The 27,901-nt window shown below is 36.0% G+C and overlaps 3 protein-coding genes across 3 annotated transcripts; 2 read left to right on the top strand and 1 right to left on the bottom strand.

Moving 5' to 3' along the window:
* Positions 1 to 157: 157 nt before the first annotated feature.
* LOC127812209 (uncharacterized) lies at positions 158 to 16,896 on the bottom strand. The gene is made up of 8 exons (XM_052352583.1): positions 16,522 to 16,896; positions 9,598 to 9,693; positions 8,551 to 8,634; positions 4,008 to 4,168; positions 2,745 to 2,862; positions 2,115 to 2,250; positions 1,273 to 1,451; positions 158 to 585 (listed from the first exon to the last, which is right to left on the bottom strand). The coding sequence occupies exons 1-8, from the start codon at positions 16,741 to 16,743 to the stop codon at positions 346 to 348; spliced, it is 1,236 nt and encodes a 411-aa protein (XP_052208543.1). The 5' UTR covers positions 16,744 to 16,896; the 3' UTR covers positions 158 to 345.
* Positions 16,897 to 19,533: 2,637 nt separating this feature from the next.
* Positions 19,534 to 20,595, top strand: LOC127811859 (uncharacterized). The gene has a single exon (XM_052352050.1). It carries the CDS (start codon positions 19,735 to 19,737, stop codon positions 20,305 to 20,307), a length of 573 nt encoding a protein of 190 aa, XP_052208010.1. The 5' UTR covers positions 19,534 to 19,734; the 3' UTR covers positions 20,308 to 20,595.
* A 2,101-nt stretch (positions 20,596 to 22,696) lies between these two features.
* Positions 22,697 to 27,690, top strand: LOC127811938 (malate dehydrogenase, cytoplasmic-like). The gene is given in 8 exon segments (XM_052352147.1): positions 22,697 to 22,754; positions 24,839 to 24,894; positions 24,896 to 24,998; positions 25,150 to 25,325; positions 26,060 to 26,337; positions 26,465 to 26,600; positions 26,739 to 26,850; positions 27,331 to 27,690. Coding segments are annotated over 8 exon segments (999 nt in total). The 5' UTR covers positions 22,697 to 22,711; the 3' UTR covers positions 27,426 to 27,690.
* Positions 27,691 to 27,901: the final 211 nt, after the last annotated feature.

The following is a 27,901-nucleotide window of genomic DNA, read 5'->3' as shown; positions in this document are numbered from 1 at the left end:
ACGTAAACAAGAGCCTACAATGGATGTGACCATTGTCCGTAAAAGATCACAGATCGAGATGGGTTTCACGAATTTGGGATCAGAAATCAAAGTGCCCCAAGTTCTGCAAACCGACCTCAATTTCATCAGAGATCTGAAGGGACGCTTGAAGAGAATGTTGCCGATGATTCCCCATATCATTATTCTTTATTTATGACTCACTCTGAATTTGAGAAGAACTTTGTTAAGCTTGGCCCATGAAGATGTGCCATACCCCTAATGCTACAAGATGAATAAATAGAGACATCATATTGGATATCAGGAGGAGAATTTGAACTGGCTTAAGAAGAAAACTGCATGTAAATCCTAAAAGACTGTTGGGTCTTTGTATCTCTTGAAGACATTCTCTACATCTGCCATGACTTCAGCCGGCAACGGCCGGTCGGTCGTCAGAAAAGCATCGATGTCCTCTTTCAATTGGCCGACTGAGGTAGCACCGATGATCGAGCTCGTCATAAATGGGCGGTCTCGCGCGAATCCAAGCGCCAACTGCACTGGAGTTAGTCCATGTTTCTTGGCCACTTCAACATACTGAATTGTTGCTTCCTGAAACTCAAGAATGCAAAGTATTAGCTGAGGGAAACTATGAATTGGTACTGACGTTGGGTTTCACTACTAGATAAACAGGGGTTCTTATTCAAGGATGCTTTCGTGCATTATGTTTGGGATGAAGCAGGGCGAATCCAGGGATGGATCTGGGGGAGAGCTGCCCTCAGATTCATCAGTGATTTTAGCTCCCCTCCCCTCCCAAATAGTCTAAATCTCAGGGAAGATTTGAGGGAGGGCTGAGGCTGGCACGCCTGCCCCCCTGGGATGAAGGAAAATCCCCCCTCGGTTCAGAAGGGAGATATTGCCCTGTGGTTTTGTAGCATCAGAGCTCTCAGAATGGAAGCAAGTGCTTATTGAGGAAGGCGACAACAGTTCAACAAAGAAATGGAAACTATATGACTGCAAACCAATCAAAACAAATGATTTTCCAGTGTCATACACATGCCAGAGCCACCAGAATCGCCATATTGCGTTTCAACTTGTATCTATAGTAAGATTGGCACATATACTTCTATTTACATTAAATGCTTCTGATTCAAGATTATGGATGCTGGCTACAGAGGTCCTTACACAAATATATATATATATATATATATGCTCAATGAACACGTGCATTATGCAGCATGAAGTCAAATCTTAACACCAAATGGTGAATACGCGAGAATTGAGGGTCAAATTACGCACCTTAGACAAAGATGCGTTATATCTTTCCATGAAGCCAGGGAAGAGGTTAAGCCTTCCTCTTCTTGAAGCTTCAGAATCACTATTTAAATACTTCCCTGTGAGTGTTCCACCAGCCAATGGGGAATAAGCAAGCAAGCCAATATTGCAATTTTTTGGGTGGCATACTTCAACCAGATCAACTGCAAGAATCGAACCACCATAAACTTTGGGTACGTATTAGTTGAAATTGTCCATACCAGCAAAATAGTAACCTTCAGCTCTCATACCATTCTGGGTAATGGGAACTATATTGATGGAAACAACACGTCATGATTCATGACCAATTTAACAGCAAAGATGAAATATACTGGGGGATTACAGAGGTCGGTAAAAGAATCAAACTAAACTAATATCCTTTTGGTTTTCAGAGCCACTAGGTGGCTAGTTCATTGGTAAGATTGTGCTGGATTGCTACCAAAGAAGAAAATCTTTTTCCAAGTAACACAGCCATAAAGGTCAAAGAAACATGGATGTATTACATGGAACAACCACCACTGCAGGTATGTGTCTTGGAGAATCCTCTTCGGAGAACAAAGGAATAGGATTTTCTAGTGAATAAGTGGATGGTAAGCCCACGGATATCTGACTGTTGTTTGGGGGGGGGGGTGGAATTCTCACCCTTACATTGACAGGAAAGCAAATTACTACCTATCAGCTATAAAGCTCAAGCAATTTATGAATAGTAAAAGAATAAAAAAACACACACAATTTAGTGAATTGTGTTTATAGCACAAAATAGGAAACAACGTTTCTTTCAAATTTCCAACAGAAGTGAAATAACCAACTATGGCCTGAGAACTTACTCTCAAAACTACATCTAACTAGCAAACTGTAGCTGTTTTGGATACTGACAATCTTTGGTAGTCCTTCAACTTTTGCAGCATGAACAAATTCCATCACTCCATATGAAGTTTCATTGGAAACACCAATGTAGCGTACCTGAATAGATAAATTGGTCTTTAATATTTCCAGAAAACAATCAATGGATGATCAATTAGAACCAGATAGGGAGATCAAATGTTGGTAAACCTAGTCTTAAATATTTCAAGGCATCCATTTTGCAGTTTATCAAGTAATTGTTAATAAGTTGAAAACTAAAAGGTTGTATCACTATCCTACTGTGTTTAAATTTTTTCACGCATTTGGGAAAACTGGAAAGCACAACATACAACATATAAACCTAGTAAGATATTTGACGAGATAGGTATTCAAAGAGAGATGCTTTATGTGGTTATATAATGTCTTTATTGTTAACACAGAATTACAGGTTCAGAACATTCCAGGGTTTCACATTTTCAATCGTTATCATGCTAAACATGTGGGTTGTTTCACATCCCACGGTCTTATGCGGTCCATAAATTAAGTTGCAAAACTTGCTCAGTTAGACAATTTAGAGAAGCCAGCACACAGAATTATAATAGATAAATTGTCACCTTTCCTTCATCAATGAGCTCCTGAAAGGCTCTGAGCTGTTCCACAAATGGCACACTGGGCCTCCATTTTGAAGGATCATAAAAATATTCACCAAACAGTGCCACATAGCGGTCTGGCCTGAAAGTGGAAATGTAAAACATTCTCTTAGTTGACAAGGTAAATTATTATCAGAGAAGAAAACATGTTTGATTGATCAATAAAATGTACAGACAGACAACCCCATTGGAAGCAGAAATCACAAGGGCGGTGTTCTGGAGGAGGACAAGGGGAAGTATAAGACAAGGAAGAAAAATAATGAGGAAGAACTACCTCCTTGAGGCTATTAAGATCATATGAACTCAAACTCAAATTTTCTCACGATAATCAAGTCTCTGAATTGAAACCACTAAATCACATATATCTAAGCATGGATATGACATTGACACAAGGTAATAAAGACACCTAGCACCAGTAATTTCGGGAAAATTAGGACAAGGTGGGAACACAAACAAACACACACACACATGCAGATGAGACCTTGTGAATTCTCCATTCTCCATATCTGCAAGATTGGGCTAAAAGCTTGTTAGCAAAATAAAAATAAAAAAGGGGGGGGGGGGGGGGGTAAGGGCTTAAGGTTTCTAATTTTCAAAAGTCTATATAAGGTGTTAATGTTTTTAAATCTCTACTTTTTTGTTTCGTTTTGATATTTGATCTTATTTTCTTTAGTTGTTAACTTGTTCAAAATCTATTCCATGTGTCCAGGTGATAGACATCCTGTTTAATTATGAATTTAGAAACCAGAAAATAACAGAACACAGCATGCCAGCCAGGTGTCAACGTGTCCTTTTAATGGATATAAACACAGCAACCTAACCATTGCATGATGAATCAAGATATGAGGCACCAACCTCTATCTTATTTAATCTATATATAACCTTTTCTTTTCCTTAGAGCTGTTTTCAGTTTTTTTTTTTTAACTACATAAAGAACAATCTTTCATATTTTGCCTTCCACAGATTTTGACATTTAGTGAAATGCCAGTCAAGTTTCATCATGACATAAGGCTACTATAAGTTAAAACCATGGAGTTTGTATTCTGTGAAAACTGAATATCATCCAGACCTGTGAAATCATTTTAGCTACAAACTAACATTAATTCCATGACTTGTTGGCACCAATGGCTCAGAACTTACAAACAAATCAAATTTATCAACAGCCAACTTTGTACAGCTTGAGCTGCCAATCAGAAGAAAAGCTTTCATATCAAGGAGGATTCTCACCAATGAATTTGCAATAGATCAATGTAATCAGTGTTGAGGCGCTTAAGGCTTTTCTCTACACTTTCTCTAATATTAGCAGCATCAACCCGCAAGGTCTTTGCATTGTCACGCAAATAAGTTGCTCGCTCTGAATATCCACATACTTTTGTGGCCAAAATAATCTAATCACAAAGAGAAATGATGAGGTATATCAGTGTCCTGCATTGGAACAGCATTAGCAATTTTTTAAGAGTTTTAGCTTCAAGGCAATAAGTAAAATGACTCTTTTGCCTTCAACAAAAATCTGGATCTTTCACATATGCAAGATAAATATACCATTTGGATTCTAGAAATAAACACCACAAAGGAAAACTGAGAGAAGTGTGTGTGTGTGTGTGTGTGAGAGAGAGAGAGAGAGAGAGAGAGACATAGAGTTTGAACATTGTTTCCCTCTTGGAGGGTAACTGAAGTGGACATGGAAATATGTGGCAGCTATTGCTTTTACGTTTGCAGCGAGATATTTACTAATTAAGTTGGTGAAAATATACTAAAGAAAAGGTATTAGAATTCCAAGTCCATTAATGAGTCTGTCCAGGAGGGAGCTCGCAGTAGATGTTTTTGTTAAAGCAGTGTGGGATAATAGATAAACATAACACATAAAAGGAGGTACAAGAATTTTATATGAAACAACAATCTGTGTCCAGTCATTCCGGGAAATTCATTTAAATTCCCTTAACAGAATGAAGAGTCATGAACTCATATTACACTGCATCCTACAGTTAGAACTTAGAAGCAACTAGGAAACTCATAGTAAGTGATTTTGGATTTAGATATTAACAAAAGTAAACTTATTTAAGGCCTTCTGATGCGGTCACCAATCAAGAATCGGCCCAAGGCTGACCCAACTAAACCGGAACAGTATCACCAAAATAGTAGTGCCATAATGTTATTTTAATACTTCTTAAGTTTTAGAATTCTACTTGATTTAGGATTCTATTTTATATTTCTACTTGATTTAGGATTCTATTTCATATTTCTACTTGATTTAGGATTCTATTTCATGTTTGATTAGAGTTTTATTTTTATTAGGATTCTAGTTGATTTTTATTTAGGATTTATTTCTATTATGATTCTAGTTGGATTTTGTTTTCCAAATATTAGATGGATTTGGATTAGCTAAATACTATAAATATGCCTAGGATCTAGAGTTTGTAATCAAGTTTTAATCAATCAAATTTCAGCAACCTATTTGGGTTTTCTTAGCAAAACATTCTTGTTTTTGCGTCTTCTTGAAAGCCAAGCTTCGGCCATTGAAGTTTGCTCTTTCAAGGGTTTATTTTGGTGTGTTTTCTTCACACTCGCGCTACACGCTGCGTCAGGTGGTATCAGAGCAGTTAATCAACCAATCAGATGGCCAATCTTGAAGGTAACAGTAGCAACCAGCCTCGTGACGGTGATCAGGGGTTGTCCGCAGTTTGGAGAGCAATCGAAGAACAGTGGGAAGTAACTCGTACTATCTAGCAGCGATTGGAGCAACATAGCAACCAATTGGGCACCTTACTACGAGTTGATGATGACAGGAACCTGAATAATGGGGTGAATCAAGCCGGAGCGGGAAGACCACCCATTAATCATGTCTTTGTTAATCCTAAAAGACCAGTGATTGAAGATAGCGATGAAGAGGATGATTTTGGTCGAGCAATAGCTAACCCTGGTGGTAGAGGGGTTAGGAGGAATGCGCATCAGCACAACCATTGGGGCAACGATGAGTATAAACTAAAAGTTGATATTCCTACCTTTAGTGGAGATCTTGATATTGAGGGGTTCCTGGATTAGATCACTGAGGTTGACCGTTTTTTCGAATACATGGAGATCCCAGATGAACGACAAGTAAAGTTAGTGGCTTACAGGTTGAAGGGCGGTGCATCTGTTTGGTGGGAACGATTAAGAGAAACGAGATTGAGGGAATGCCGATAGCCGGTTCAGACATGGAGACGAATGAAGCAGCTGTTAAGAGGTAGGTTTTTGCCCCCTGACTATGAACAATATATGTTTGAAGCTTATCAAAGATGTGCACAGGGAATGAAGAATGTGAATGAATATACCTCTGACTTTCTACGATTGGCGAAGAGAAACCAATTGTTAGAAAGTGACAATCAACAAGCAGCTCGTTACTTGAATGGATTGAAGCCTGCTATTCGTGATAAAATTGGAGTTCAGATGGTTCTGAGTGTGCAAGAAGCAAGGAACTTAGCTTTAAAGGCTGAGTTAATGTTGAGTGAGAGATCTCGTAATGACAACTATCGTCAGTATAGTGGGAATGAAAATAAACAACCAGCTTTTGATAAAGGCAAGTCGGTTCAAGGAGCGCAACCCTCCAATCCACCCCATACAGTCAACCCTAATAAGGCTACAACGGGGGGAAACATTCGAGGTACTACTTCTAATCTTCCAAAATCCCCTAATCCTTATGCAAAGCCTATTCTTTTAAAATGTTTCAAGTGCAATGAGGTTGGGCATCGATCTAGTGATTGTCCAAGGAGGAAAACAGTTAACATTGTAGAAAAGGAAAAGGAAGATGTTGCTAAAGATATTGCGGGCCTGATAGGGATGATGACGAAGAAGATTATGGACATGGGCAATATACCTGTGTAGTGAGGAAGTTAATGCTATCTCAAAAGAATACAGATACTACTCAACGGCATAAGCTTTTTCGCACGAGGTGTATGGTGAAAGGAAAAATCTTTGAGTTGATTATTGATAGTGGAAGTCAGGAGAACATCATAGGAAGAGATGTGGTGGCAAAGATGCAGTTAACTCCTGAAAAACATCCAAGCCCTTACATGATTGGATGGATCAAAGAAGTTGGTGGCATACATGTGGATGAACGTTGCAGGGTGCCTTTCTCTATTGGTAAGTACTCCGATGAAGTCTATTGTGATATTGTTGATATGGATGCTTGCCATATTTTATTTGGGAGGCCTTGGCAATTTGATGTGGATGCTAAACACTCGGGTAGGAAGAACACATATCAGCTTGAGAAAGAAGGTGTGCGTTATACTTTGTTATCCATAGTGGAAAAGAATCAAACCAAAGCTTCTAAAGTGGAGCTTGATTTCGAAGATTATGTTGTCCCAGCAACCTCAACGTTTGCAAACTCAGGTCTGATTTATGCTGCTAACATGACAGAAACTCCAAGGTTATTGACTCATACTGGGGTATTTTTCAGTCTCGATGGCTCAAGCATTGCCTTGCAACCCAAGGATGGTGGTGTTTCTTTTGATCAACTTGCGACTGTAAAGAAGATGGAGGTCATGGTAGCAAATCCTTCTACATTTTATTCAAGATCTGGCATGGTTGAATCGAAGGCAATAAGATCTACTAGATTAGAGAAGCGCTCAAGATGGAATGTTCAACGTCCTCAATCTAACAGTAATAATGCAATGGAGGCAGAAGGCAACAAACATGGCGATGATTGGACCCATGCCAATGCTGATATGGCTAAGAAGAGGAGGAATGTCTTTGCTCATGTTCCCTTAGCAAAAAAGTTCAAGCGGTTCAGGAAAATGTCAAGCAAAAGTTGCACAAATAAGAAATATAAGGCGACAGCTGACAAGCATAGGAAGCACAAGGTATTTGAGATTGGAGATGAAGTTATGATCTTTTTGAAGAAGGAACAAATTCTAGCAGGAAAGCAGAACAAGTTCAAGCCAAAGAAGTATGGTCCTTACAAGATTCCAAAGAAGACCAATGACAATGCTTATGTTGTGGATTTGCCTAATCATATGGGTATTTCTAAACATTCAAAGTGGCTAATCTCTCTTCGTACTTATCGGCTGTGGATTTGTCCAAACAGGATCAAAATTCGAGGTCGAATTTTTTCTCAAGTGAAGGTGAATGATGCGGTCACCAATCAAGACTCGGCCCAAGGCCGACCCAACTAAACCGGAACAGTATCACCAAAATAGTAGTGTCATAATGTTATTTTAATACTTCTTAAGTTTTAGAATTCTACTTGATTTAGGATTCTATTTTATATTTCTACTTGATTTAGAATTCTTTCATGTTTCTACTTAATTTAGGATTCTACTTCATGTTTGATTAGAGTTTTATTTTTATTAGGATTCTAGTTGGCTTTTATTTAAGATTTATTTCTATTATGATTCTAGTTGGATTTTGTTTTCCAAATATTAGATGGATTTGGATTAGCTAAATACTATAAATATGCCTAGGATCTAGAGTTTATAATCAAGTTTTAATCAATCAAATTTCAGCAACCTATTTGGGTTTTCTTAGCAAAACAGTCTTATTTTTGCATCTTCTTGAAAGCCAAGCTTCGGCCATTGAAGTTTGCTCTTTCAAGGGTTTATTTTGGTGTGTTTTCTTCACACTCGCACTACACGCTGCGTCACCTTCCTCCATAAGTCAAGATGTTAGACAGAAGAGAGCAAGTAATAACTAACACAAAACAAATAATGATGATTGTCAGTTAAACCCCAGCCTCAGAATTACAGGGCAAGTAAGGAAGCAAATATCACCAATTATGCAGCATAGTGGAAAATACCTTATCACGAGGTTTAGACTTCAGCCAGCTGCCTATATACAGATCTGTTCTTCCTAGTGTTTCCTTTTTCATTGGAACTGGGTACTTCAGGGGAGAAAAGAAAAGGAAAAGAAAGAAAAAAAATATCAATTCCATACTGACTTCGCAATGGCTATATGACATCACAACAGAATTCTTATAAATTTGAAGTACTTCAAATTGCAAGGGCATTGATAAATCAAAATATTCAAAACTGTATAAACTTCCAAATCTTTTCAGCAATTCCAACTATTTGGGCCTTCATTTGCAGCAAAAAGAAAAAATCCCAATACTAGAGGCCAAAATAATTTGGTATATCAAGTGAAAATTGATAGAAATCCTTAGGCAAATGGAATAGGATACAATGAAATGGATTATCCAAGAAATAAAAACATCAAGAAATCAGAAAGAGTAACATAAATATATATCTCATCTAATAATCTGGAATTTGTGCAATGGACTACTTTACAACAATGTGTATCTATTTTTACAGTATTAAATCCACTTTCAGAAGCTAATGTTGTCTCAAAGAGGTCTTATTTTGAATGATTTGAGATTGAAAATAATTGTTACAATCTAATTCGGCTTACCAAGTACACCCCTGTATTGGATATAAATAAAGAAGACTGATAACAAGATGCTGCATCCATGCTAGTTTTAGTTAGAGAAGATCAGATGTAGGGAAATAATTGGCAGGCTTCCTGGACTAAAGAGAAGAGGTCTGCACATTTCTTCAATCTGCTACAGCAACAACAATCACAAGCCTTAAGGGTCAGCTACATGAACCCTAGACCTCCAACCATCTTTATTCATGAGCACGTCCTCTACAAAGCTATTGTATCCTGTGTCATCTACTCATCTTTAAGGGTTCCCCTCCCAAAAACAAGCAGAGAGTCATCCACCAGAACGGTACAGATTCTTTTTCCATTTGGTAAATTAAAGTTTACATTCCAACTTTTGCCGAGGTGAAAAAGAAGTGGTAAAGATGCTTGAGCTGCACTCACAAACACAAAATAAAAAAATGCTTACAGCCTCTGCAGTGTCTAGAGCATTAATTCCACGCTCAAATGCATAACTAAGGATCTCATGGGCCTCTTTCTCTGTATTCTGTTGTCCAAATGTCATCTGAAATATAACCATAATGAAACTATTATCACCAATTATTACATTAAGAAATGCAAGTTACTAATTCCTACTCCTAAAGAAAGAGCACATGTCACACCATGAGAAAGAAATTTGCCACTTGATTGTAAGAGCTAGAAAGTCACAGAGATCATTAGCCAAATCAACAAGCAAAATAAATTAGTAAGGCAGGCACAACAAGCAGTAATCATTAAACAATAACAGTGACTAGTAATAAATAAGAATGTCAAATTCAAACTTATTATTATTATTTTAGTGAAAGACCAACAACCCCAGTTATGTACTACCTGAATGAAACCCTTCTAAGTATGCCCCGCCTTCAGCTCAACATGTTCTACTGCCCTAGTCCCCATTCAGATTGTTATTTTAAAAAAACAGAATCATTCATACTGACATGAGCTCTAATCCTTCCCAATGTGCCAATCCTTCTAATCATGTGCGTGTGTTAATAACCTACCCAATGGAATATCATCTAAAAAATTCTCTCCATTTTCTCACGCTAAACAAGATTGAAGTTATCCTGATCTTGTGCACTATAACTGCAGCTCATAGTAGTCAAGCTATTTCTATGTTTTTTCAGAGAAAAGACATATGAATTACACCTTGGTTTGAAAAGGAAAATAGTTAGACAATTTGCCTATCTTTAAACACCAAATTTTAGGCACAATTTTATTATCCTTCTCTTGTATGCTTCTCGAAACAAGCCAGAAATAATCTAAAGGCTTAATTGAATTCTATGAAATCAGTGAGAAAATATATACAAATTATCTCCTAAAAGTTCTCCTATAATTTAGGAGAAGATTAGGATTATCAAACTCCTAGAAACTAGGTAATCTATCTCTAAAACTTAGGAAATAAATTTAAACTCTACAACAAACTTTACAACTTAAAAATACAAACTTTTAAATATCAACATTATCAGATTCTTCTCGTGAGCAGCATCCATTGGCTTGATCTCTTTCTTTTAATTTTAAATCTCCTTCGGAACTCCTCATCCAACACTCCCCCTCAAGCTAGAGAATAGATAGACATCATTCCTAGCTTGCCAATCAATGCTTCAAATATTGGTCTCGTAATAGCTTTTGTGAACACATCAGCTGCTTGATCAGTGGTAGGAACATAGGATAAGTCAATCCCTCCTTCTTCAATCTCTCTTTTTATGAAGCTCCTATCTATCCTCACATGTTTCATCCAGTGATGCTGAACTGGATTTTTCACAATGCTTGATGACTGATTTGCTATCACTAAATACCTTTGTTTTATGAGATAAAGGTATCTCCAAGTCTTCCATCATCCTTTCCAACCATATGACCTCACATATTCCTTGAGCTATGGCTCAGACTTCGGCTTCAGCACTGCTTCATGCTACAACCGATTGCTTCTTGCTTCTCCACGTGATAATGTTACCCATAGCTTGGTGCAATAACCAGAGGTGGACCTGCTATCTTCTCTAGAACTAGCCCAATTTGCATCCACATAGCCTTCAATTCCTCTTTCATCTGTTTTCTGAAAACATCTCTTTTCCAGGTGTACCTTCTAGCTATCTAAGAACATGAATCACTGCATTCATATGCCTTTGAGTAGGAGAATGCATGTGTTGACTGATTATACTCACTAAATAGGCTATGTGTGGCCTTGTTAGTGACAAATAAATTAATTTTCCAACCAACCTTTGATACCTTTCCTTTTCCATCGAAGTATCATCATTTTCTTCAACATTCCACCCTTTTTCTAATGGAGTAGCAGCTGGCCTGTAGGCTAGCGTTCCAGTTTCCTCTAGCAGACCAAGTGTATACTTTCGTTGAGAGATAAATAAGCTTCATTTTCTTCTAGCCACCTCCATTCTAAGGAAGTATCTCATGCTCCCTAGGTCTTTGACTTGAAATTATGCCCTTAATTTTTTCTTCAAGTTTTCAATCTCTTGAAAATCATCCCCTGTCATAAAAATATCATCAACATAAACTATTAGTATTGCTTTCTTTCCACCTGTTGAGGATTTTATGAACAATGTATGGTCGGCCTGTCATTGTTTATATCCCAACTGATTTAGTGTCATGCTGAATTTCTTGAACCAAGCCCTTGGTGATTGCTTCAATCCATATAGAGATTTTTTTAGTTTGCACACATTTCCACTGCCAATTTTTTCCTCAAAACCTGGGGGAATTCTCATATATATCTCTTCATCCAAATCACCATTAAGAAAAGCATTTTTAATGTCAAATTGAAGTAAGGGCCAATCTAAATTTACAGCAATAGACAACAATACTCTTATAGAATTTAGCTTAGCAATAGGAGCAAATGTCTCCTCATAATCAATTCCATAGGTTTGTGTAAAACCTTGGGCCACTAACCTTGCTTCATACCTTTCAATACTCACATCTGCCTTATGTTTAATAGTGAAGATCCACTGGCAACCAACTATCTTCTTGTTTGGTGGAAGTTTCACTATCTCTCAGGTTTGATTTCCAATTAGGGCACCCATTTCTTCCATAACAGCCTTTTTCCACTTTGAATCACTCATGGCACTATGAATATTTGTTGGAATTGTAGTGTTGTCAAGCTTGGCAACAAAACCCTTAAACTGAGAAGTTGTATAGGTTAGGTGGTTAGAAATTGGGTATTTCACACATGATCTTACCCCTTTACATAGGACTATAGGAACAGCCCAACCTAAACCATCTTCCCTACTATCAGTACTGTCTCCCCTCGCTTTTTGTGTCACTGGTGTTGCCAACAACCACATCTGGTTCATCCTCCACTGGACCAACATCTAAGGGCAATGGTAGGCCGGCATTAGGTTCAGGATGGCCTTTGGGTCTTCTTTAGTAGACAAACAAAGGGTTGTTAGCTACTAGATTTGGGCTGGAGGTTGTTTTTTCATGCCCAGATTTAGTAGGAGAACACTTTGAGGAAGAGCAGGAGGGACTTGAAGTATGAGAAGGGTTAGAGGTGTGAGAAATAGGAGAAACAGGAGTTGTAGGAACTGCTGCCAATGTATTATCAATGGTTGATCCTTGAGATGTTCCCCCTTGAGCATACACTAGCAGGTTAGGAGCAAGAGGAGGCAAGGAAGGAACAGGGTCATCGTGAGTGCTAGGTGTTGCTGGAAGAGAATCAAGAGAGGGATAAAATGGTAGATGCTCATAGAATGTGACATAAGTGGAGATATAGAATCTGCAGGTGGTTGGACAGTAGCACTTGTAGCCTTTTTAGGATGGTGAGTACCCAAGAAAGATACATTTATGTGCTTTGAGATCTAATTTGGAACGAGATGGATTATGGTTATGAACATACACAATGCACCTTGAACACCTTAGGATCAAGAGAAGAAAGATAGGGTGCATCCGGATATGAGTCACAAAGAATGCTAAGGGGGGGTTTGAACTTCAAAGGTTTAGATGGAAGCCAATTTATTAAGTATGCAGCTATGAGGACTAGCTTCACCCCAATAAAAATGAGGAACATTGGTGGTGAACATTATGGCTCTAACCATTTCTAGAAGGTGGCGGTTTTTTCTCTCAACAACCCCATTTTGTTGAGGTGTATAAGGACATGAGCTTTGGTGAAGGATACCATGCTTAACCAAGTAGTTGGTGAAGTCATTAGAAAAATACTCTCGACCATTATCAGTTAGAAGGATATGTATAGAAGTTTGAAATATATTCAAAATGAATGTATGAAATCTTTTGAAAATGTTACTTGCTTCTGATTTTTCCTTCATTAAGTACACCCAACAAGCCCTAGAAAGATCATCAATGAAAATTATAAACCATCTAAAACCATTGACATTAGGACATTTAGAGGGGCCCCAAATGTCACTATGTATCAAATGAAAGGGTTTAGAGGGTTTATAAGATTGAATAGAATGGTGAGATCTAGGTTGTTTTGCAATAGTGCACTGTAGGCATGAGAAAACTTGATCTTTATTGATAAAATTTCTGGATACAATGATTTAAGATAAAGGAAACTAGGGTGCCTTAGACGTTGATGCCATAACAAGACTTTGCCACTGGCAGTCACGTTTAGGGCAGCTTTATTGTGAGAAGAATTTGGGATATCACTAGCCAAGTAGTAAAGACCATCCATCACTCTAGCACTACCAATCATCTTCCCCAATACTTGGTCCTGAAAAACACAATGAGAGGGAAAAAATGTTACACTACAACCCATGTCATTTTTCAACTTACTAACTGATAATAGATTGTATTTTATTCTTGGGACATGTAGTACCGACTGCGGCCTTAGTTTTGACACACAAATCATGCCAATTCCCAAGGTAAGAGCAGTGGTACCATCAACCATTGAAATATTAATCGAGGAATGGCATGGTGTATAATCAGTCATTAGGTTTTCAGCACTTGACATATGATCAGAAGCCCTCGTATCAATTATCCAAACATTCTTAGGCAGTCTCTTGGTAATTAGGGAGTAGGATTTAGATCTACCTTACATGGCTATGGATGCTAAGGATTGAGGATTAGAAGAACCTGATTGATTTGTACCTTGATTTAGTAGCCTGTATAAGGCTTGGATTTACTCCTCGGATAGATTCAAACTTGCAATTATCCAAACATTCTTAGGCAGTCTCTTGGTAATTAGGGAGTAGGATTTAGATTTACCTTGCACGACTATGGATGCTAAGGATTGAGGATTAGAAGAACCTGACTGATTTGCACCTTGATTTGGTAGTCTGTATAAGGCTTGGATTTGCTCCTCGGATAGATTCAAACTTGGGCTGGTTTTGATTTCAGTAGAAACTTCGGTAGCATAGGCAGATCTGGGATTTTCTTTCTTCATTCTTGGCTTCCAGTTGGGTGGTTTGCCGTGGATTTTCCAGCATGTTTCCTTCGTGTGGTATGGTTTCTTACAATGATCACACCACAATTTTTCCCTTCCTGGATTCCGTGATAAAGATTCCCCTTGTCTGGTTGTGGCTAGTGCTGAATTTTGATAGTTTAGAATCGGTTTGGCTTGTTGCAGCATCACCCTACATCTACTTTGTTCTCTTCTGACCTCTGCAAAGACCTCTCTTAGGGATGGTAAGGGTTTTGAACCCAAGATCCTTCCTCTAACTTCATCAAGATTAGTGTTAAGCCCATATAAGAAATAAAAAATCCGATCTTTTTCAACCATCTTACTGTATTTAATACTATCAGCAGGAGATTCCCAACTAATAGCATGAAATAAGTCCATTTCATGCCACAATTCTACCAAAGTATTGAAGTATTCGGTAACACTTAGAGTACCTTCTTTAGTAGATCTTATAGTTGACCTGATTTCAAAGCTCTAAGAGGAATTTTCCAGGTCTGAATACATCTCCTAAACCGAATCTCATATTTCTTTTGTTGTTTTGTAGAAAATATAAGTTCTACCTATTCTCGGCTCCATTGAGTTGATCAACCATGCCATAATGGTCGAATTTTCTACCTCCCATACTCCACAGGTTGTTGCAGTTGTAGGAGGAACATAAATAGATCTTGTTAGATAACCAGCTTTACCCTTTCCTTTAATCACCAACATAACCGATTGGAACCACTATCTGAAATTACTCCCATTTAACTTATGTTGAGTAATTTGCAAAGAGTGATTATCACTGGAAATTATGGGATTGTTTTGCTGAAAGGGAGAGGACGAAGAAGGAAGAGGACTCGGAGAACTGGTGGTTGATGCCTCGGTTAGGGTAGGATTAGGTGGGATGTCGGCCATTGTTGAGGCACAAACTTGGATGAAAAACAGGCAGAGTCTGATTCAAGATTGAAGGGCAGGCTCTGATACCATGAAACAAGTCTGAAATAATCTAAAGGCTTGATTGAATTCTATGAAATCAGTGGGAAAATATATACAAGTTATCTCCTAAAAGTTCTCCTATAATTTAGAAGAAGATTAGGATTATCAAACTCCTAGAAACTAGGTAATCTATCTCTAAAACTTAGGAAATAAATTTAAACTCTACAAAAAACTTTACAACTTAAAAATATAAACTTTTAAATATCAACTTTATCAGATTCTTCTCGTGAGCAACATCCATTGACTTGATCTCTTTCTTTTAATTTTAAATCTCCTTCGGAACTCCTTATCCAACACTTCTTAAAAGTGGTGCTAGAGGACAGAATCACCATTTAAGCAATTAAAGTTATTAAGGTACAATTTTCATAATCATGAAATAAACTATTGAGGGAAAGAGGAACAAAATGGAAAAAGAAGAAAACAGAAAAAAAAATCAGAAGACAATTTCTGATATAAGAATAGTGTTAAACAGCTTAATATAAGTTGTTGGGTCAATTTCTGATGAGTTAGAAGTTTGAAACAAGTAGCAATGAATTATCATGTGGCCTCTTTCATGCCAATTTCTCCTTTTTCATTTTCTTTTGGGTTGTTGTGCAGTGTCTGTATGAGCACTGAATTAGTTCAATATGCGGTCCTTTTGGTTACATAAGCACATGCCATCGTGCAATTGCTTCCACTGCTACTCACGATGCCCACAAAACAATGCTAAAACTGACCCAACAAGCGCTTCAAGCAGCAGACAATTTGTACGCACTTAAGTTCACATACCCAAAAATTGCACCTAACAGCAACCAATTGGCGAAAAACTCAAGAAAATGCTAAAAACCACACATATAAGTTCACTTCCAAGATTAAACAAACAAGAAGAGCAGCCAAGACACTCTGCTTCCAAAGAAACACTTGAATTCACACATATATAGGTTCATAAAGCCACATTTCACACCAAATTGCTCCCACCATAAACGAATTTCCAAAAACTAGAAAAAAAAAAATAAAAAGGGGAAAACGTCGGGAATCACTCACAGTCCCGCAGGTGATTTCGCTGATGAGCAGGTCGGAGTCGCCGAGCGTTCTGTACTGCAAGGCGGTCTTCTCTGCGGTTTTGGCACTGGCAATGGCGGTAATCCTCTTGGAGGGCTTCCATGGGAAAGGGCGCGCGAAGAAACGGCGAGAAGGGGCGTGATTGGGATTGCAGAGAAGGCCGGGGACTAGAGAAGAGCTCGACGGCGAGGGCGACGAAATCATGGCAGCTTTCGTTTGCCTTATCAGTACTCTTCGCACAATTTGTCGACCAGAATTCGATGTTCAAGGCCACAATTCATCCACGACGATTGACTCTGAAGTTTGAACAGATAAATTGTGTTGAACGTTGTTTGCGTATTCCAGTTTCTTCCAAACGATAGATACTTGACTCCAACGCTTCAAAAGAAAAGTAACGTAACTATTTTAATTTAATATATAATTTCATAGTTATTATCAATTAATATTAAAAAAAATATTAACAAAATATTGACGTGACTAATAACATAAGTTACTAAATAATACAAATAATTATTAAATTTTATATAAAAATATAAAATAATTATTAAATTTTACATTAAAATATAAAAAGGTCATTAAACTTTATATTTAAATATAAAAATATTAACATTTCGTTAAGCACATTGAACGATAATTAAAAGTAGTTATGAAATTATATATTGAATTGAAATTTAGTAATATTTTAATTGTGAATTGAAGTTTAATAAATTTTTTGTATCTTAATGTAAAGTTTAATGACTATTTATCCTATTTAGGTTGAGTAATATGTGAAAATTGAAGATTTAATTAGTCTATATGAATTAGTTCTACAATAGTTCGAGAACTAAAAAACCTAACATTTGAATTGAAACTAGACTAAAAAAAGGTTCGATATGAAACCAAACCGATTATTTTAAATCGAATCAATCTACTTTCTTCAATCTGAACCAAAATTTTGCTCACCTTTACAAAAATTTGTCTTTTCTCTTATAGGAAATAAAAAAAAAAAATCTCTTCACAAGTCACTTGCTTCAGAAGTGTTTACCACAGGCGTTAAGCTTGAGTTATTTAGTTTAAGTGTTATTACAAATGTCAAATTTAAATATTCAAATAATATTTTTATTTTTTATTTGACTATTCTTACTTCAACTTCAAAACCCTTTTTTTTCTTAAAAATAGAGATTAAATCTAAATAAATCCTTATAATACACACGCACACTTAGATGAGTGACTCGTGTTACATACAAATAAAAAATATAATTAAAAGTTTATTCATTCATGTTTAAAAGTAATAATTTATTTTTTTAATTTTTAGGTAAATTTTTAATAAAATAAATTTTAGCATAATAGTAAAGTTCTTTAAAAAATTTATTTTGTTTTGAGATTATAAGCTTAGGGTTTATTTAATTTTGGTTTTTAAACAAGTTACATAAAGGCATTTTAGATAAACATTTTATTAATAGAATTTTATAATACTAAAATATGGGCCAAGCTTGCCAAGCCCACAAGCCTTTATATTATTTTATCTTATTTTTACATGTTAATATACACATGGTCATAAGATTTTCACCTCGTTGTAATTCATTTCACATCTCCATTTCTATCTTTAATGAAAAATATTCTAAATTTAGAGATTTTATCCCCAAGTGATTCAATTAACATTGACCTTAGACCAATCATAATTATTGTTGATCAGATACAATAATAATAAATTTATTAACTAAAAATATTATCATTAAGTCGTTGTGAATTTGTAAGATAAAAAACAATTATAGTGTATAAAAAAATCTTTGTATAAATATTTTGATATTTAAATTAGATACTAAAAATTTAAAGGTTATATTAAAATTAGTATCGATATCTATTTTTTTTAAATGAGAACTTATTTATTTATAGAGAAAACATAGAATTTTTTAATATCCATCAGGATTAAAATTATTACGAATAATATTTATCTTAATATTTTAAAATTTATTAGAATTAGAATTTTCATAAATAACATCTATTTTTTTCACAGAACTCTCAAAGAAATTTTCGAATGTTGTAGTTATCCAATATATTCTCTATTTGGAGAACCCCTAAGTCAAAACAAAAATTTACATGACTAGTTCTAAGTTTTACTGTCTCTAAGAGATTGTGAAAGTCTCTTAAAATAGTGTTTGGGAGACTATGAAAATCTCTTAATTCTTTCAATTTATAGGAAATTGTGTCTCTTAGATATGTTTTGAATTTCGGGACATCGTGTTCTCCATGTCTATATTTTAAATTTTTAGCTCAAGAATTGTTTTGGATTTTTTGGGGTCTTTTTATAGGTTTTGGGATGTGATACACCAATAATAAATAAAATATATTATTTTAATACATATATGTAAAAATAAGATAAAATTGCTAATGAATATATTATTTTGATATAAATATATATAATATGCTACCATCGATGAATAATCGAGAATAATCTACAAAATGATTTAAATGTGGTTTGAGTCTCACATGAATAATAAAATATCAAAATAATTCTGTGTGAAGTCCAACTCAATTCTAACTTTAGACTTTAAATTTAGAATTGAAAGCATTAATTATTAAGGTTTAAGGTTTAGGAGGTTAACACTGGTTTGATCGCAAAAACACCAACCTCCGAGGTTCAGGGCGGGCAGGTGCTTTGACGGCCGGCGGAGAAGGACGATGCTGCCGAAGAAAACTTGATATTCTGGCATCATTTTTATATACAAAAATTAGATGTAAAGGTCTCCCTGCTGCCATTGAAGAGCTGTAAAGCCTGCTACAGAGAGAGGAGATCGTAACAATGATTTGGATGATCAATGAGAGTCTAATGGCCGCCACTGTTGTGCTTTAGAACCCTTTTTTCTTTTGAATATACATTTTCTTACTGACTTCACATCAAAATCTCCTTTTGGCGTGGAGCCCATCTATGTACTGATGGAATGGAAAGCAAAGAATCTTTCACCCAAGCAAAGACACTTAACACTTAAGAAATTCAATGCTCCATCATGGAGCATTTTCAAGAGGCAGCCTCAAACACACAGATTGTCACTTTCTCACTAACTTGGCACCGAAGATTGCTACAGACTGATCCATCGGCTATCCATGGCTGCCGAAAGTGAACAAACCCCCTTTTTTCAATAATAAGAACCGTATTCAAACCATCATCTTCAGTTGCAGGAAGCATTTCAAGCATCCAAATCTAATCAGCGGTTGATGTCAACCTTCAACCTGGGCAAGAAGCTCCGCCCCGCTAACAAAGCGTGGAAGAGCTTCACAAACATACTCCAATCCAAGCTACAGAAGCTCAAAACCTCCAAATCCTGCAACGAAACCACCCGCCGCCTTAAATCTGCCCTAAGTCGCCTCATTCGCCCCTGCCTCCGTGCTCTCGCCGGATATCATCATCGCCATGGCTCCCGCCACCGCCGCCACTGCCTTCGCATGAACTTCGCCGCCATATATGTGGACGAGCTCTTCGGAGGGCCGGGTCCTGTTCCATTGCAGGCGAAGCAAATCCAAAAGGGCTCAACGAGTAAGGTGAATGAGATGGACGCAGGGCCGGGTCCTGTTCCGTTGCAGGCGAAGCAAATCCAAAAGGGCTCAACGAGTAAGGTGAATGAGATGAGCGCAGGATCGTCATCCGCGGCGGCGGCGTCTTCCTTGCCGCGATTTCTGGGCATCGACGAGAGGGCGGAGGAGTTCATCTCCAAATTCCGGAAGGACATGAAGCTCGAGAGAGAGCAATCGATCCTCGATTTCCAGGAGATGTTGGCTCGGAGTGCCTGACGTTAACTCGACGATTATTTTTGTATTTCAGTTTCAAACCAAGGTGTGAAGATCAGTTGAGGTACAGACTAGATAGTGATGTTTTTCTCTCCTTTTCTTGCATTTTCTTGGGGTGTTTTCTCGGAAAATTTTATGGGTTGGTGTCTGGTGATGGGCGTGATAATGCTTGTGTGGGTTGTTTTGTGAGTTCTTAAAATTGTAAGTGTTTGCATATCCACTATAGGCTTGTGTTTTCTCTAATGAATTAAGCTTTGGAATTAGTAGAAAATTTGTTTAATCCATAAACCATAATGTGTGACATTCTGCCCTACCCTTTACCACTTAAATAGTGTATACCATTAACAAATTTATTAAAATAGGGTCTATAATTCTATTAAAAAGACCTTAACAAATATTTTACTCAAGAGATATAAATAATTTTATAAATAATTTGTATTAAATTTCTATAGACAATCATCATAGATAAATTGATAATAAAGAAATCGATATGATACAAAATGGAAATAAGATAACGGAATTTTTTTAAAAAGTATGAAACATAAATGCGGGTAAAACATGTAAATAAAAAAATATAAGAATTTTTTTATAAATATAATTTTTAATATAAAAATGATAAAAAATAGTTATTCAATCTAAAAAGAAATATAAATTTCATAATACATCCAAACAAATTCTAAAAATAAATTTTGAAAAAAAATAAAAATTTTGAGTCAGATGAAAAACATTCCATCTCTAAATTGGTTTTTGTGGTTTGAAAAACGTTTATAGTATTTTTTTAATATTATTATAAAATAATCTCAAAATATTTTAAAAATCGTAAAAAGATTTCAAAATATTTTTTTTAATGTTTTATATTTTTAAAAATAAAAATATTTTAAAAACACTGAAACAATGCTCCTGAAACGCTTTCATGTATCGTACAAAATGGGTAAAGATTTGAAGTGGAGCTAAGCAATTTCTTCAAAATTCGTGGGATCCTTACTTTATTATTTGTTTATGAAATAACCTCAAAATATTTTTAAAATTATAAAAAGACCCCAAAATAATTTTTTGTATTTTTTAATTGTTTAAAATTATAAAAATATTTTAAAAACGCTGAAACAATGTTCTCAAAATGCTTTCATGTATCATACAAAATGGGTAAAGATTTGAAGTGGAGCTAAGCAATTTCTTCAAAATTCGTGGGATCTTTATTTTATTATTTGTTTATAAAATAGCCTCAAAATATTTTTAAAATTATAAAAAAGATGCCAAAATATTTTTTTAGTATTTTTTGATTTTTTAAAAATAAAAATATTTTAAGAACGCCTGAAACAATGTTCTCAAAATGCTTTCATGTATAATACAAAATGGGTAAAGATTTGAAGTGGAGCTAAGCAATTTCTTCAAAATTCATGGGATCTTTATTTTATTATTTGTTTATAAAATAGCCTCAAAATATTTTTAAAATTATAAAAAAGACTCCAAAATATTTTTTTAGTATTTTTTGATTTTTTAAAAGTAAAAATATTTTAAAAACGCTAAAACAATGTTCCCGAAATGCTTTCATGTATAGTACAAAATGGGTAAAGATTTGAAGTAGAGCTAAGCAATTTCTTCTAAATTGGCGGGATCCTTATATATAGCTTTATTATTTGTTTATAAATTGCTAAATTGGTGCTGATCACACAGATCTTTTGACGAATTTATTTATACAAATCAAATAGAACATTTTTTATTGGGTAAATTAAACTTTCAACCTCCTAAAATATAATATTTCATTAGCTATTATTTGTTTTACCAAATCAATTTTTTCTTTTTTAATTTTTTTCATATGACAAGCATAAAGGCGGTGGGCTAGTTGGCCACTTGGCCTTGTGTAATTGTCAATTGACAGTATTCCGAGAGAGACGTCAGCTTTCACTAACCAAGGGGCCTGGGCCTGGGCCAGGCCCACACTCTCCCTCAACCTCCAATCCATCGGTGACGTGGCGCTTTATTCCCTATAACTTCACAAGCGAACCACATAAAAACACATTTTTTTACTTTAATTTGTTATTCAAAAAATAAAATTTATTTTAATTTAATTTATAATTTAATAGAATTGAAAAAAGTGAAAAAACATTATTAAAAGATTATCCGAAAACATTATTGTGTTTAAATCTATGGACTAAATGACAGAAGATGGAAGGTGGCCCAATCAACTTGAGGGTCACGCTACTGGCGTGAGGGTGAATCGACATCGTTGCGGCAATCCAGAAACCGATACGCTGTCGTTCTGACAAGGCCTTCCAGATCTATTCTCTTTCCTACTATAAAAGCTCTGGAAAGGAAACTCAACCAAGCTTCGGTCGTCGTCGTCATCTTCTTTTCTTTCGTCGAATACGCTCTGTTATTCGCATATCTTCAGCTCATTTACTCTCCAATGGCGAAAGATCCGGTTCGCGTCCTCGTCACTGGCGCCGCAGGTGCTGTATCGCTGGAAACCTATTAGCGTTTTCACTAATCGTTGTTTGTAAATGTTTAGTCAACCCTTTTCGCCTGCTTCTGTTAGTGTTTACCCGTTCAGTTCGCGATCTACTAGGTCAAGGCTCCTTATAAATCTCTTTGATATATTAACTGCTCGATCAGATTGAAAAACCCTAGATCTTGTATTTTTGAAGTGAGCAGGTCTGGCTCCTAGTGGTTTGGGGATGGTAGGGGGCTAATCTAGCCGGTCTGACTTCTTGTTGAAATATGTGAACTAAGCGATGGACTTATAATTGTTTAGTGGAGTAGATCTAGTCATGCTTGGTTTTACACTGGTGAATTTGGTGGATTCTCTCACTTTCTGTTTGATGTATTAATGGAAGGAACTCAGTGATAGTTGTTTGTACTGTGCTTGGTTTTTCAAGGAGAGATAATGAAATTGGAAATAAAATTACTCACACTTAGGTACCTGATGGATAACCAAAAAAAGAAAGAAAGATCTTTTAGTAATTTTTGTTTGTTATCTTCCAAGTTTTCCTGATCCTATGGGGAAAAAAAATGAAGTAACTTGAACATTAATCACTTTGTATTCTTTTCCTATCTTTCCCTTTTATTTTCCTTCTGCAAACACAAGATCTGGACGTATCCTCACCTCATCATTCTTATTTACAAGGCAAACAACTTGTTTGCCTTACTTCAATGTTGGTTTTTGGTTTAGTGAATTGTTCTTTCAAGTTTAAAAAGTGCAAGTGAGTGTCAGGGATCTGGACCTGACCTAGGGTTTTTAGTGGAATTTGGAAGAAATCGAGGGAGAGAGAAGAAAAAGGGAGGGAGAAATCAGAAGAATAGAGAGTAAGGTTGGAATGAACAGAGAGAAAGTCGAGAGAGAATTGAAGAGAGAAAAGACTTGAATTCTGTTAATACTCAATATCCTCCAAAAAAGATCATCTCAAGTAGCGCTTGTATAGCCATTCTTAGAGTTAGTTCTTTCAGTTATAATTTGTAACTGAAAGTATTACAGGTGTCAATTCTAAAACAGAAATGTAACTGAAAGAAATACAAGTTGTAACAGCAGCAAACAAAATACAATGCAGTAATTGCAGCCAGCTTAATGACCAATTGACCATTATAGCCCTAGGGTCTTGACAGTGAGGTGTCTGAAATGAGGACTTATATTTATTTATTTTCTATATTTTGAAATTATGGTAAAGGAAAGAATAACTTGCTTTGAATTATGTATGAGGAGATAAGTTTTTGGAAGTTATGCTCAGTGATGTATGCAGATGTGAGAATGGGAAAAAACTACCCAACAAAGTTAAATAGTTTGTGGACGCAGCTGAAGTGGAGGGTTTGTTTTTTCATGGCTTGATAGCAGACCATTTGCATTTCTTTGGAACTATGTTTGAACCTATTGCACTTGTTCACTTTTATGGCATTTTTTAAATAAAATCAGGCACATAATCAGGGTAGACACGGAAAACAGAACATATGCTATTTCTCTTCTATGTCTCTTTCTTCCTTTTTCTTTCTTTTTGGTTTGGAATTTATAATGCCTTGCAATCCATAAAAAACCAACGGTGGGAGTTTTACCATCTCTAATGTCTTGATTGAGGTTCCCAACTTCAAAACATGTGTGCTTTGAAACACCTTTTGAATGTTCGGTGTGTTATTCTACTTGTCCCATTGCAATCATGTTAGGATCCAAATAAATTTTCAAAATTGTGTAATTATTGATTTAACAAGTAAGGCATACTTGTGAGCTAGAATTCAAGTGGCTGACTTCATATAGTAGGATAAAAGCTTGATATGTAGTTGCATTGATTTAACAATTAAAATCTTCTTGTGGAACCTGTGCTTTTAATGTAATATTGTTGAGTGTATGGTTGCGAAGTTTGTTAATGTCAAGGAATCAGTCATTTAATGGTCAGAAGATGCTGTTGGACCTCCACTTTTATCTAGTATTATTGACTTTATTGGTTTCCAAGCATTGTTAAATCATGAAACTAAAGTACTCCTATTACCTGAATATCCTCTTATAATTTTTCTGTAAAGTTGCATAGTAATTTAACATTTTTTGTTGCAGGACAAATTGGCTATGCTCTTGTTCCAATGATTGCCAGAGGAATCATGTTGGGTCCAGGACCAGCCTGTGATTCTTCACATGCTTGATATTCCACCTGCTGCTGAAGCATTGAATGGAGTTAAAATGGAGTTGGTGGATGCTGCATTTCCTCTCCTCAAAGGTAGATAGCTTCTAATTCTTTTTTGCCAAATACTTCATGAAAAAGCCAACAATGCATCTTTTGTTATTTTAAGGTTTTTTCTTTTCAATAATTTTTTGTATTTGAGATTTTGAGGTACTTTAATGTACTCTTAACTTTATATTCATTCCAGGTGTTGTTGCTACAACTGATGTCGTTGAGGCATGCACTGGTGTCAGCATTGCAATCATGGTTGGCGGCTTCCCCAGGAAAGAAGGCATGGAAAGAAAAGATGTGATGTCAAAGAATGTTTCCATTTACAAATCTCAAGCTTCTGCCCTGGAAAAGCATGCTGCTGCAAACTGCAAGGTGATTTCTTCTTTTTAGTTGACTGAATTGATTCTAGTGTCATATAGCAAATAAACATTCTGGTGGCTATAAGAAGCTCCTACAATTTTTAGATATTATTGGGGAGTTAGAATACATATATCTGATGTCACCTAGTGGGATTAAGGTTTTGTGTGTTATTTTTGTAATAGTAAAGGAGAAGTAATTAACTGGCATAGTTTTGAATTTTATGGTTATCTAAATTAATAACTGAGCCTTCACTATTATGAATAGATATATTTGTACACCATATTCTTCTTCTTTTGCTCTGTTTTTTATTTTGTTTCTTTTTGTTTGGAGTGATGGAAGATTTATTAACTTTGTATATGGTAGATATACAGAAAAATTGTATTTTGACTTTCCTCAACAACTTAAAGAAATGTCTATAGCTGTTTTTGTTAAATCATGTGGGAGGTATTGTCCTTGTATGGTTGATATGCAGTGCTTTATGAGCTTTCAGGATTGGAGGCAGGTTGTTTCCTCTTCCCATTCAGTCTTGTGTAGGTTTCCTGATAATAGGGAGATCTGCAAGAACTCTTGTGCGTTGCCAATTCTGTGGATCAACTTGCTTATATCCATTACCAACTCATTTCAGATGCTATATGAGCTGAATGGTTCTAGTGAATGATGGCGTGCCTTCATTAGAAATCTGAATTCCTTGCTGGCTCAAAAATTTGTTCGGGATTAACTTTTGTTTCTCGTTTTCTTTTTTCTAGGTTTTGGTTGTTGCTAACCCAGCCAATACCAATGCATTGATACTGAAGGAATTTGCTCCATCCATTCCCGAGAAAAACATTACTTGTCTGACAAGGTTGGACCATAACAGGGCCCTTGGCCAAATTTCAGAGAGATTGAATGTTCCAGTATCAGATGTGAAAAATGTTATTATTTGGGGAAATCACTCATCAACCCAGTACCCTGATGTCAACCATGCTACTGTTAAAACACCTGCTGGAGACAAGCCTGTACGCAAGCTTGTTGCTGACGATGGATGGTATGAATAATCAGTATATTTACCATCCTGTTTTAGTGTAATGTGTCAATGATCAATGAATGGCTGAAGGCATTATTCAGCATGCTATCATTTCTTTTAAAGAGTTCTTATAAACTCCCTTGATTAGGTTGAATGGAGAATTCATTACCACTGTACAACAGCGCGGTGCTGCTATTATTAAGGCTAGAAAGCTCTCCAGTGCACTGTCTGCTGCTAGCTCAGCTGTTGACCACATTCGTGATTGGGTCCTTGGAACTCCAGAGGTGGCTCTCTTTCTTAACCCTATTGTTATATCTAGTGAAAATTTAACCTTTGCTGTCCTTTCTTTCAGCTGCAGATTTAGCAGTTTATTGGATGAATGCTATTGTTGGTTTATCTTTCCTATTGTGTTTACATTGCAGGGAACTTGGGTTTCAATGGGTGTATACTCAGATGGCTCATACAATGTGCCGGCTGGGCTTGTTTATTCATTCCCTGTTACTTGTTGCAATGGAGAATGGACAATTGTCCAAGGTAATAATGTGGCTTATTAACTGCATTCCCATATTAGCTTTTTCTTTGCATGATGACGCTATTAGTTTTCTTAGAATGCTGTCGTGGTGGAAATATTATCTAGGACTCTTACATGGAACCGTTAACATATGATTTATCAGTCCTCTGGATTTAATCCTCCCGTATCTATGTCAAACAGATTTCCTTTGGTCCAGTGATTCTGTAACATGGTCTTCAATTTGTTTTGTCATCAGATTTACCAAAAATAATATCTAGAAATGAAGTATTTAGTTTTGTATACATACATGTATCAGTTTCTACAGAAACCCAGTTGAAATTACATCTACTTCATGAGTGGTGAATTTCACTGATGAGGAATTTCCTCTGATTTTGTACATTTTTTTTTGGGAATTTTGGTGATTTATATATTTTGAGAATCACTGATTCTTAATTTTCTGGGTAGTTTCTCAACTAGTTTTCTCCTCCCATTTCCGTGTCCAGGTCTTGCAATTGATGAGCTCTCCAGGAAAAAATTGGACTTGACAGCCGAAGAACTCACAGAGGAGAAGGCTTTGGCATACTCTTGCCTTTCTTGAATTTCATCCTCTCCTGTCTACTCCTGTAGTAAGTAGTCAATACGTGTGTTTCTGGAAGTAGCTGCAGTTTTGAATAATGCCATTGTTGGTTTATTGGGTGGACACCTTAAGTAATGATGGAGAAGCTACTCCTACAACTATTTGCATTTTGTTATTCCTTCGATCTTTGGGGAATTTGAAAACCTCCTTGTGGAGGATAGAGTAAACCCTGTTCTGCTTAAATGATTGAGATTCATAATGAATGAGATTATCTACCGTTTCGTCATGTTTCTGTCAATCTCTAGGCATTAGGGGTGAGCATTTTGAATCGACTGAAATGTTGAAATTGAATAGACCAAAGTTGCGTAAAAAATTGAACCAAACTGACCAAACAAATATAAAAACCAAACAAATAAAAAATACCGAACAAATGTGAAAAAATCAAACTGACTAAAAAAATTGACAAAATTGAAAAGTTTTGTAAATAAGTTTTCTAA

Source organism: Diospyros lotus, chromosome 10 (genome assembly GCF_014633365.1).
Source record: "Diospyros lotus cultivar Yz01 chromosome 10, ASM1463336v1, whole genome shotgun sequence".
Taxonomy (NCBI): Eukaryota; Viridiplantae; Streptophyta; class Magnoliopsida; order Ericales; family Ebenaceae; genus Diospyros; species Diospyros lotus.
Note: the sequence above shows the minus strand (reverse complement) of the source record. Positions and strands in the feature narration are given on the sequence as shown.

Bases quoted from the DNA above. Each gene is read 5' to 3' on its own strand.
- LOC127812209 (XM_052352583.1), bottom strand. From the start codon at position 16,743: ATGATTTCGTCGCCCTCGCCGTCGAGCTCTTCTCTAGTCCCCGGCCTT. The intron at 2,863-4,007 runs GTGAGAATCCTC...TTCCACTTTCAG, and splicing joins GATCTATTGCAAATTCATTG to GCCAGACCGCTATGTGGCAC. The intron at 586-1,272 runs GTGCGTAATTTG...CTTGAGTTTCAG, and splicing joins ATAACGCATCTTTGTCTAAG to GAAGCAACAATTCAGTATGT.
- LOC127811859 (XM_052352050.1), top strand. From the start codon at position 19,735: ATGTCAACCTTCAACCTGGGCAAGAAGCTCCGCCCCGCTAACAAAGCG.